The 12,317-nt window shown below is 38.8% G+C and overlaps 1 protein-coding gene across 2 annotated transcripts; it reads right to left on the bottom strand.

The window, feature by feature from the left end:
- Positions 29 to 3,626, bottom strand: LOC109708079. Of its 2 annotated transcripts, none has more exons than XM_020229670.1 (2): positions 2,890 to 3,626; positions 29 to 2,253 (listed from the first exon to the last, which is right to left on the bottom strand). In XM_020229670.1, the coding sequence occupies exons 1-2, from the start codon at positions 3,319 to 3,321 to the stop codon at positions 262 to 264; spliced, it is 2,424 nt and encodes an 807-aa protein (XP_020085259.1). In that variant the 5' UTR covers positions 3,322 to 3,626; the 3' UTR covers positions 29 to 261. The 2 variants fall into 2 exon arrangements, with proteins under 2 accessions (XP_020085259.1, XP_020085260.1); XM_020229671.1 differs by having other exon boundaries at positions 29 to 2,250.

Here is a 12,317-nt window from a genome sequence, read left to right as displayed (position 1 = left end):
CCTCCCTCCACTAAATGAGGCTTCACGATTAACTTAACGCACCAATTTTATTTCCGGCCAAGCACCTATGTACCACATCTCTACATTTCTATGCAGCAAACTTCAAAGGTTCTTTGTTTCATCATAGACGACAAAAATGAAAAGAAGAGAAAAAAATAAAGTAAAAAAAGAAAAGGGTAATAGAAGAATTATGACCATTTGTAGACGTTGCATCTTCCTTCTCGGCCACCGGCCGCCATTGCACCTGAGTCCTGATTCGAACTAGAACCGGGCGTTCTCGAAGCCGTGCAGGTCGCTGACCCGGTTCAGCGACTTCCTCATGATGGCCACCTTCGCCAGCTGCTCCGCGGCGCGCCAAGCCGATGTCGGCGTCAGCTGCTCTCCCCCCCCTGCCCCTACACTTGCTGGCGTCGCACTCGCCGCCACTTCCCTCCTCCTAGACCTCAAAGAAGGTGAAATCGACTGCTGTTGAAAATTCTGCTGCTGCTGCTGCTGCTGCTGTTGGCTTCTTCGGCATTGCAGCTCGGCGGCCTCGGCTTCCAATGCACCGAGAAGGTCCTGATCGCCGGGTGCCGGTGGGGATGATTGCAGCAGGAGTGATCGGGCGGAGGAGATCAGGTGGAGCGCCGTGGCGGAGTCGCTCAGTTCGGCGAGCCGCCGCGACTCGGCCAGGGCGCGGGACGCAACGAAGAGGTTGTGGAGGCGGGTTGAGGAGCTGCGGGTGTGGAGCGGCGGCAAGAGCAGGGGCTGCTCCGCACCGCACACGGACTCGCTCGAGGCCGGATCTCTGTAGGTGCATTTGAGGGACAAGTAGTGGGCGCCGTGGTGCTGAGAAGGGTGGATGAGCGGGGCCCTCAGCTCCAAGAGAAGCTCCCTCTCCTCCTCGGCGTAGAGGTCCCCTAGCCGAACAACCGCCGCGGCGCCTCTGCCCCCGCCCAAGACCGCCGCCCGCTGGCCGGCGCCGCAGGAGTAGACTGCCGAGATCTCCCCGGACGGAAAGGTCAGCTGCAGGTGGACGTCCTGCATGACTACGCTGACGAGCCCGCCGACGCACTTGGCGAAGGCGTCCTCCAGTCGGGGCCCGGCGGGAAACTGCCCCTCCGCCACCTTGGGCTTCAGCGGCGACCGCGGGGCCGGCGCATCGCCGATAGGAATAGGAATCTCCAGGTGGGCGAACCGCGTGTTGGCGGCCGAGGACTGGGCAAAGCGAGGGGTCGGCTGGTGGCCTTTACTCGGCTGCGGCGCGTCCTGCTGCTGCTGCTGCTGCTGCTGGGTGTCGGACAGCAGCATGATGGTGGCCACCGGGTTGCGCTGGCGGCGGTCCTCGAGGACTTTGGTGGCCTTTCTCAAAGCGTCGCCGACGCAGCTGAAGCCGTGGGAGCGCTGGCCCTGCCTCGACATCCGCCGCAGGGGGAGCAGCCGCTTGGCAAAGCCGCTGGAGAAGGCCACGATGGCGAGGCGGTCGGCGGGGCCGAGCGAGGCCACCACCAGGCGCATCGCCCGCTTCAGCATCTGCAGCTTCTCCCCCGTCATCCCCTGCCCCACGTCCAGCACCGTCACCAGGTCGATCGGCGCCCGCCTCGCGGCGTCCAGCCGGACCGGCGGCGCCCTCACCTTGATCGCCACCACGTAGTTCCCGTGCCGACGTCCCGACGACACCAGCGCCGCCTCCTGCACCGCGCTCGCCGCCACGCCGCCGACGCCGCTGCCGCGTCTCGGGTTCGCGAAGACAGCGGCGAAATCGTCCGCGCCGGCCGTCACGTCCATTCTATCGTCGACGATTTCGTCGTCTTCGTCGGCTTCGGGAATGGGATTGAACTGCACGCCCTGGCTCATGCTCGCCTTGCAGAGCAGCAGCGGCTCGTCGTCGTCGTAGGCCTTGCAGTTCGGGGGATGATGATTCCGGTTCTCCGCCGCCGCCGCCGCCGCCGCGTCGTCCCTGCCGCTGCTCCGCCGCTTCGGGGGTTTCGGGCGGTTCTCCCGATTCTCCTCGTCCGACGCCGCGGCTTCTTCGGGCGCCTTCCTCTCCTGCTGCGCGTTCGCGAGGGAGGCGAGAAGGGGGGCCTGGCGCCACGCGGCGGAGCACGCGGGGCACGTGAGGGCAGCTCCGCCGTGGGCGTGGGCGTGGGCTTGGGCCCGCACGTGCGCAGAGATGCAGGGGAAGTGGAAGGCGTGGGAGCATTCGGCGGTGAACACGGCGGTGCTCCCGTGGCCGCTCCTCACGCTCTGCTGGCATATGCCGCATCGACTCTGCTGCAATCACAACCGTCGGTTTCTAATTAACATCATATATGTTTGATTGAGCTCCGCAATCATCATCAGAGAGCTTTTATTCCCCCACCCTCCCCTCTCTCTCTCTCTCTCTCTCTCTCTCTCTCTTTCAGAGTAAAAGAGGAGGGAGGAGGAGTTTCTTGGCTTGCAGATCAAAAGGCCAAAAAAAAGTGGACCTTTTTCTTTTGGGTTGACGGGACTGGCAAAAAAAAATGTAAACGGACAGCATATTAGGGTTTGAACTGAAATCGCTCGCTCGCTCTCTCTGGTTTTTCTTTGCTTTATCATCATTCCACCAATCAAAGCCCGCACGAAGCAAACTCCCACTACCAACCAACTCACTACCCCTTTTCTCAAAGCAGCTTTTTATCCATGTTCTACAATTTTTTGAACCGGGGAGAGAGACTACTCAGGATAACTAACCGTAAAAAGAAGCTTTTAGAGCTCATACTGAAGAAAGAAGAGGATTGAAATAGAACTGTTACGACAAATCGATGAGGGAACCAAACGAAACATTAGATAGATCTCAAAAAAGGGGGGAAGAGAGAGAGAGAGAGAGAAAGACAGAGACAGAGAGATAATACAGCAGGAGGGCTTAGCAGAGAGCGTAGAACGTACCCTCGAGAGGAGGAGGGAGGCCTTAAAAAGCGCGAACCGAGAAGGAGATCGCGGAGACGAGGGCGTAGACGAGGCCTGGAACAGAGCCGAGACGGGCCCTTTCTTCGGGTTCGACGACGCCGGGGGCGTGCGCGAGCTAGGCACCGCGTCGGCCTCAACCGCCGCCGCCGCCGTGGCATCGCATTGCGTCCTGGGGCTATCGGGAGGCGTCGGGGTCGCCGACTTGGTGCGGCACCGAAGCACGGGGGGCGCGCCCTGCGAACTCGGCGTCGAGGGCTTGCTGCCCACGCCGCCGCCGGAGAAAAAGCTCAATTTGGCGCAGCTCCTGGGGCTGGGGCCGGGGCTCTGCGGCCGCTTCTCCGTCCCAGTCGCCGCCGCCTGGGGATCTCGGCGGATCGAGGTACAAAACGCCCGCCGCCACCCCGTTCCCATCTCTCCTCCTCTTCTTCTTCCTCTTCTTCTTCTTTTTCGATTTCCCTGCTGTTTTTATTTGTTTCCTTTCTCTTCTTCTTCTTCTTCTTCTTCTTCTTCTTCTTCTCTCGGTATCTTTCTATCTGAGTTTCTTTTCCTTTTTCTCTCTCTCCGGGGCCTCGCTTTGCTAGTCCTCGCCCTTAGCGTGCATCTATGGATAGAGGAGAGACAGGGGGAGTGGGAGAGGACGCTATTTATTTAATGGTGTTGCTAACTATTAACTTCTCTCTCCCCTTCTCTCCTATGTATTCTGAGCACGGCTACTACAGCACCTAAAAAGAAAATATAAATCCTATATTTTATAAATTAATATTTTTATTTATTATTATTATTATTATTATTATTATTATTATTATCTTTCTGGTATTAAAATTTTAAAAAAAATAATAATATAAATTTGGATGAATAAATGTTAAATTCATATTTTACTTTTTGATGTATTTTTACTCTCTATCTAACAATAATGTTGTAGCAGCAGCAGCAGTGGGGGAGGGGGGCACAAATTAAGACAAAAAGGGCAAAATGGGGTTTTCAGCAAAAAGAGACGTGCACATGGGGATTGCGGGTGAGCTTTTTGCCCTTTTCCCTCCCCCCTCCTCCTGCAGAAAAATAATAACGAGGTACTACTAGCTTCTCCTCGCCCGCCCTCCTAGGGATGGGATGATACGATATACAGTCTCACGGATAGAGAGGACGATAAAAATGAGTCCGAGCTCTCTCACTCAATCCTTTCCGATCCGTGTCTAGACGGTGAGAAAAACACGGATTAGATCTTTTCATGCAGTAAGATACCCAGTTTTTATTGTTTGCTTCTTTTTCTTTTTCTTTTTCTTTTTTTTGACTCTTAGTTACTTTTAAGTAAATATGCCTAATTAATCGAGAAAATACTGCCGAAACAAGAAAGGCCTATAACTCAAATTTAGAACCAAACCAAATATATTGATGAGCTTAAATTTAAGCTCAAGGCTTGTGCTTCTGGCCCAGAATTATGTATAAGGAACTATAAAGTAGAAGTTAGGTAATACTGAAAACCTAAAGCCAATAAAACCCAAAAAAAAAAAAAAAAGTAGTGTAAAAAGAAATCAATTTTGAAAAAAAATATATATAATTTGCAATATATATAAGCTTCTTTTAAATGTTATAGTCCATATCTAGCAATTCACGGTAGATTTTTAGATTTCTAATTTTGAAAGTTTGACATATTCTGCTGACCGCTGTTCCTGCAATATAATTTATCACAATTAATTAGTTACCTCGCTGGCCTTGGAGTGGAAAGGCAAAATTAAAATGATCTAAGGTTTTTGGATCTGATAAATGGCTCCAAATAGTATCATTCTATGTCTTATCAGATCGCAACTCTAAGACCAGTCAAAAGGAGAAAAGACAGGAATTCTTTAGAAGTACTGTATCAATTAGAGGGGTTCATTGGGTGATCATGAAAGAAGAATCAATATAAGAAGGGCCCCCGTGCACAGGCAATCTGCCAAATGCCGATTCCTTATTAGAAACCCCAAGGAAGGAGAGTAACCGTACATGAACGATATTCCTTACGTTGATCAGTTTTACTTTTTTACTCTCAGCAGCGGGCTTCAGCTACCTCTAATACAATATGTCTGGCACGTACATAAAATTAAACTTTGGAAGTTTCGTTGTTATGCTGGTTTTCTTATGCCGTGAATTAGATTGATTGATTGATTGAGTTTTTTTAACTCTCAAATATGGAAAGTCTAGTTCATGTATTTGTCTATAGATGTATTGAAAAAGTATTATCACTGTTAATAAAGTTACTGCTAAATAAACTAGATGGGGGAATACTACTAAATTATGCAGTAACATTTTGGTGAAAAGACCAACCGTGTTTACTACAGCTAACTTAAAATTTAATAATTAATATTTAAAATTTTAAATTCAAAATGCAATTTCTTTACATTACTAGGTGAATTTATTTTTAAAATTCGAAGAAAATAGAGAACTTATTATTTTTCTTTTTTTTAAAAAAAAATGTTAGGGTGAAAAATAGGAACAAGACATGTATGTGTAGAGCCCGCATGTGGCTGCATTCTCCGTACTTCGGGGGTTGCCACGCGAGATGAAACTGCTTAAGGATGGCATCTTGTGAGATTATATTATACAAAACAAAACCACAGGAGACTTTTTCTTTTTCTTTTTCTTTTCCTTTTCCTTTTCATTTCCCCTTTTTTTAATTAAAAAAAAAAAAAAAAAAAAAACAGAGTAACTGGGTAAGAGCCAAGCTTACCATTTACGGTATCCTCCACTCCGAATGTAATATTAACTTTTAACTAGTGGTAATTGATTCATTATGCCACTTCATGGGATCCCATGCGTCCCGGTTAGCTCCTCCAGGCTCCAGCTACGAGCCAAAGGGGGTGGGGGTGGGGGTGGGGGTGGGAGGCATGCAGGATCGTTTCGTCGATTTTTGTTACCCCGAGGAAGAAAGAGGATGCCACCCCCACCCAAGTCAATTTAATGCACCCAACCCGGACTTCGAGATTCGATCTCAACGGGCATCTCCCTCTCTCTCTCCCTCTCTGTAATAATAATGTAACGTACTGTAACATAAAATAATATAGTACCTCCTTTCCCATGTGTAATAACAAGTTTTGATTGCGCTCTTATACGTTTCATACTTACCCCTCCGGCCCCCTCTACACGAATTTTCAGGTCAATTTAAATCTGCTGCAGTAGTGATAGTTAATGTGCTATTATAAAACTAGTATATATATATATATATATATTATATATATATATATAATAATATATATTATATATATATATACGTATATATATATATATATATATATATGTATATGTGCCACAATTGTTAACTCATTCTCTTAACCAGCCGGCCGCGTTGGTAATTTCCTCCTCTTCTCTAGTCTTTTTCTTCCTAACCCCAAGTAATTAATTAGTTATAATGAATTAATAGGGACAACACTCCTCCCTTTCTCTCCCATCTCCACCTACTCCTTGCCTTTTTGGAAATTTTGGCATCTTCCAATCTCCTATCCCTTTCTCTCTCTCTCTCTCTCTCTCTCCTCCCCCCACTCGCATTAGATATGTCTCATCCTTTTCCGTTTCTTTTTCAATTCCTTGGCATTAACTAATTAATATCCACAAACATAAAACAAGAAATCCTTTATGACAAAATTATTAGTCATTGAACCTACGTACCTATGTATATATACGAGATTTAATGCTCTTATTACTTACTTGCTATTTGGCCAGCGGGAGAAAAAAAAGAAAAAAAAATTAAAAAAAAATTTCTGAAGAGCCGCTAAATATATTCCTGGTTATAATTAATCATCATATATTCATTTTTAGGCCATAGTTATCAATATCAATATCATCATAATTAATCATCTTTTTTTTTGGTTTTTTTATTTTTTGCTGACTCTCGGCCTTCTTGACGTCCTAATTAACTGTCTCACTTTATGTAGTTAAATTTATTTACTTACTTAATAAATAAAGCAGGTAGCGTGCTACCCTTCTGTCAAAATAATAATAATAATAATAAAGCATAGTGTGCTACTCATTTCACACCATCCTATTTTCGTTTTAAATTTATTTACTTAATAAATAAAGTAGATAGCATGCTACCCTTCGGTTAAAAAAATAATAATAATAAAGCATAGTGTGCTACTCATTTCACACCATCCTATTTTCGTTTTAAATTTATTTACTTAATAAATAAAGTAGATAGCATGCTACCCTTCGGTTAAAAAAATAATAATAATAAAGCATAGTGTGCTACTCATTTCACACCATCCTATTTTCGTTTTAAATTTATTTACTTAATAAATAAAGTAGATAGCATGCTACCCTTCGGTTAAAAAAATAATAATAATAAAGCATAGTCTACTACTCATTTTACACCATTCTATTTTCGTTTGTTTATTTTTCGATCGTTTTACTTTTTTTTTTTATCTTTGCTTTTTCTTTTCTTTTTCCTCGGAAGTCTTGGTTGCTTCTATCTTATAAGTTTAGATCATTTCGTTTAATGAATGAAGCGGATAGACAATTTTTTTCTCAAAAAATAATAATAATAATAATTACTTTTTTAAAAAAAAATTATACCAAATAGACTCTATTAGTGTGTTTCGTAATTTGTAGTACACGCTATGTAGTAGTAGTAACAGCGTCGGACGCTCGGGCTGGTGCTATATGCCCCCGAGCCTAGTCTACACCCGGCTACCTAAATTGATCAGTTTCTTTCCCTTGTGGGTGTCAGCTGTGATCGTCGTCACCAGTAATATATTATCAACTAGGGTTATTATTAAGTGGTGGCAGAGTGCTAGCTACTAGTGTAGTGTGTACTACACCCGGGGTCAAAATGTCAAACTGTAAATTAATTAATAGGCCCAACCAGTAACCTTTCTTTTTCATATAAAGCCATTACGCATCTTGGAACTAGAGCTACGGCGTTTTACTATTCTTATCATATACTTGTTTCGCTAGTTTGTTTTATTGCTCGATACTGTTAAGTCAGAGAGAGATTGCCAATATTATTTCATGAACTCTAAGTCCATACACCGGAAGTGTCCTAAAGTCAATCACATACAAGAGTTATTAAAATTAAAAATAAAGCATTATAATACATTTTCAATCCTTCAAAACTTTCTAAAGTAACAACCCTATAGTTTTCTCATAACTTTTTCTTATACAAAAAAAAAAATTAAAAAAAAATATTTTAAACTTTTATTGAACTTTACATGACTATTTTCTATATAAATTATATTTTTTACAAACAAGTACTTACAACATACAGGTACGCTAGATTTTTTTTTTTTTTATTTTTATAGGCTGCAAGAGTTTTATATAAAATTAATATAGTCTAGCTAATTTATTTTTAGTAGTCGTAAATAATATGAAATGGCCTAAGGAGTCGAGTGAGTACTCATATGCTCGGACAAAAATTTTAAGGGCATAGTTAGTTTGGAGACTATGCGGATTTGCGTCATGCGGTCGATCCAATCGGTGTCTTTCTAAATTGCTTTTTTTTTTCTCTCTCTCTCTCTAAAAATATAGATTTTTTTTTTTTCTTCCTATCCGTGGTCGTCGAATCGGCCACTTGCGCTGATTCGCATAATCTCCAAACTAATTATTTTTGAGAACTATGCCCGTAAAACTTTTGTCCCGTACGGTCTATAGAGCGCGGTCCATATGCACTTGACAGGAAGGTGAAGTTGGGGTAATGGGAACCGGCAGGTGTCGGTAGCCACTGCAGCTTCTCTGACCTTGCGCCCTTCGTGAAGCAAAAGATCCGGTCAACGCCTGGGCGAGCGAAGGAAGGAGTTCGTTCTCGCACTTCTTCAATGCATCCGCTGCTCCCATTCCCCCACTTATTAGTGATGCTCCCCTACCCCCGTGTAAGTGCTTAATTTCGTAAATGTGACTTGTTCGCAAATTAACTAACATTAATCGACATTCAATACCAACTGATTTTACTATTACACATTAAATACGATCAATATATACTGACCGACTTTAATAAATTTAATTAATATGATGATATATCTATGCAACGTGAAAATGACTCAGCTGTCAAACTATTAGCGTGCCAATAATATGGCGACCTCGTAGGATATATATCTTGATATTAACTATAAACAAATATATTTGGTAGGTTTTCCTCACCCCCTTCTACCAAGGGTATTTTGATAATTTAATATTAGTTGAATATTAATAATAAATATCTTAGTAATTTATTATTAGTTGAATATTAACAATAAATTTATATAATTAAATTATAAATAATAATATAAATTTTAAAGCTTAATATGATTAGATGAACACCCTACTATCAACAAGAATTAAAATTAATTATTAGGTCTCAGAACTTTTCAAAAAAAATTTACAGTATAACAAAATTTTTCAAATTTTTTAAAGAAAAAGCAGTACTTTTTCTCTTTTCATAACAAAATTCATTTATTCGCAAAATTTTAAAAAACTTATAGTCAACTAATTATTATCTAGATATTAATTATAATGTGACTAATAACTTAAAATAACTAATAAATGTTGAAAATTATTTTAAATAGAGCATCTTATTTTAATTACATCTTCTGATTTTATATCATTTTAAAAATTTTAAAATCAATTTACCCAAAAAACCTAAACTTCAATGGGCTAACATAATAACCTCATTTCAAACTTTACCAAAGAAAAGAGTTTTTCACAATAAAATGACGAATTAGAACGATGAAGGAAAAAAATAGTGTAAGTAAAGAGTTAATCTTCTTAAAAACTTATAAAACTAAACGTTAAAACACTGCAAAATCTTAAAACAATAACATATATTTGTTGAATTTGTTGGAGTTTTCTTTTTCCAAACAGTATTTATGTCGAAAATAAAAAAAAAAAGTCATTCTAATTACTCATCGATCTTAGATATTCATTACAAGTTGTATAATAAATATAAATCACATGACACCTGTTCCTGCAATTATGATAACTTAATCACTAATAATGTTCCGTTTGAAAATAACGTGTCCCCCTTCATTTTTCTATAATGCCTTTCGGTTTTCTAAAATGATATGATAGTCCTAGAATTTGGTGTTAATTTATATTAAAGGTCTTTTAGTTCTCTATGAAATAAAGAAGCATTAATGGATAAGAGAAATAGAATGAATCATTGAACTATAAATATGTTATATTTATATGACAACAATTAAGTTGAGTGTAAATTTCTACTTTCATTGAGAATAAGGATTCTCTTCCTCCATCTTAGGAATTTCTGTGAGATCAAGAAAAAAAGAAAATAAGGGGAACAACAAAAGGAAAACCGAAGAAAGAAGATGTTGTTCAACCTACCTCCATTGTGTGTGGATTCGCATAGCGTGAGTTGTGGCTCGAGGTTCGACATGATGATTCTACGGCGGGTCGAGTATTATCGTGTTATATGTCCTTATCTCCCGTTCCCCTCTAAGTTTCGACGTCAACAATAAGATAAAATTATATTAAATTAGATATTATAAAATTTTACAAAACACTAAATCTCTAATTATGCTCTTAAAGTTAAAACATATAACCTTAATTTACTTTAATCCAAAAAAATGTAAATTAAAAGACATAATTTGATCATGAAGGAGAAAAAATAATTATGTAGTAAGAGCTCATTTCTGAAAAATAAAGCAAAAAATTTAATATAAATCAATAATAGATAAACTAAATTTTTTGAATGTTTGGATTAAATTAAATATATTTTCCTTCCTTGTATACAAAATATTAATGTGATTTTATTCCAAAAACTCATAAATTAAGTCGAAATTTATGTAGAGGAAGCTACAAAAAAAAAATTAGTACCAGAGTTACCTTTCAAAACAGTCAGTGATGTAAAATTTAAAATGCAAATCCAAAATTAGATAAACTATAATTAGTTATGTTTGTATTAAATTAAATTCATATAGATTAAAGTTTTTAAGCTCAGTTATTGTGGGCATTTCCATCCTTCTATTATAAGAAAGTAAATTTATTAGAAAAAGAAGTATATCAATCTTATGGAGATTCTCTAAACCAATATTACAAAAAAATAGTAAATATTTATATTTAATTACAATTGTTAAATACTAATTTTTTAAAAAATATCAATTTTTATAATATTTTTTCTTAATACACATATTATAAAGGTTAAAATTGGTAATTTTAAATTTATCAATTAGAATGATTGGCCTTTAATATTGTTCAACGAACTTTATTCTTCTGTACATTAATGGAAGTGTGCCCCAAACAATATGCTCTATAGCAAATGATAGTTATATTCTTCAATAGTAAGAGAAAGAAAAAATTAATGTCAATCCTTTTATCTTTAAAAGCACAAGAGAAATGGAAGTTTAAATAATTTCATTCTACCAAACAACCCCAAATGCATATAAGATTTTCAATAATAAAGAAATAAAAATTAATATTGATTTCTTATCGTCTTAGCAATTCCATAAATTGGTGTGAAGGACGAGATGATCTCTCTCCCAATACAAAAAAATTTCCCTCCAAAAATGAAGATTAAGAGTTATTGACGAAATAAGGTTTCTTTCTAATAAAAAATAAAATTTATGCCAAAAAAAGAAGAGATGACAGGAATATATTTTGCCAAGAAGAAAGAGGTTCTTTAAAAAAATAAAAAAGTATAAAAAAGTGTATACTTTAAATAAATCAAATTAATAATTATTAAACTATTTATAAATTATTATTCATTTTTATTTCTTATTTTTTTCTAATAAAATGCATAGGCGTGACATCAATTAAACTTGAATTGAAGAGAAAAGAACTATTAGAAGAAAATATCCTGAATATTATTAATTCTTTAATCAATTTAGGATTATTATTTTAACTCGGTCTTCATACACTTACTGAACAGTTAGTTTGTACAAATTATTTTTTAAATTTTTTTGTTAATATGTATTTTTTTGAAATTTTTTTAAAATAATTACTTTACTTATAAATTTAGTGAGTGATAAATAAAAATGGTACACTTACTTCTTCTAAAAATATGATACTAAAAAATTAAAATGGCTAAATACATAAAACCTTCCTGTCAAAATCGATTTTATTTTTTCCTCGTCATTTTAAAATTATACCTTTGGCCCCCCTGTAAAATAAAATATAGCCCATAAGGGACGTAAAATCTGATGACAAAAATGACCATTTTGCCTCTATCCATTTTTGTCAACAGGAGAAGAAGCTAGGAAAATGTTTTGGCATTAAAAAATATATAATAATGATTTAAATAAACCGAACCTAAGGATCATCATACCATGATAAGTGAACATTTATTACAAGACAGCAAAGTTAGTTGTTTTAAATGACAGGGGGGGCAATGTTGAAAAATCGAAAAATTTTGACAGAAAATTTTCTGGAATTTAGCCTTAATAATTACACTTTATCTTGTTAAATTTTAAATAAAACTTTTGCTTTAGACTTGACATTTATTTTGTAATCAA

Source organism: Ananas comosus, linkage group 3 (genome assembly GCF_001540865.1).
Source record: "Ananas comosus cultivar F153 linkage group 3, ASM154086v1, whole genome shotgun sequence".
Lineage (NCBI taxonomy): Eukaryota > Viridiplantae > Streptophyta > Magnoliopsida > Poales > Bromeliaceae > Ananas > Ananas comosus.
Note: the sequence above shows the minus strand (reverse complement) of the source record. Positions and strands in the feature narration are given on the sequence as shown.

Bases quoted from the DNA above. Each gene is read 5' to 3' on its own strand.
- LOC109708079 (XM_020229670.1), bottom strand. From the start codon at position 3,321: ATGGGAACGGGGTGGCGGCGGGCGTTTTGTACCTCGATCCGCCGAGAT. The intron at 2,254-2,889 runs GTACGTTCTACG...TTGTGATTGCAG, and splicing joins CCTCCCTCCTCCTCTCGAGG to CAGAGTCGATGCGGCATATG.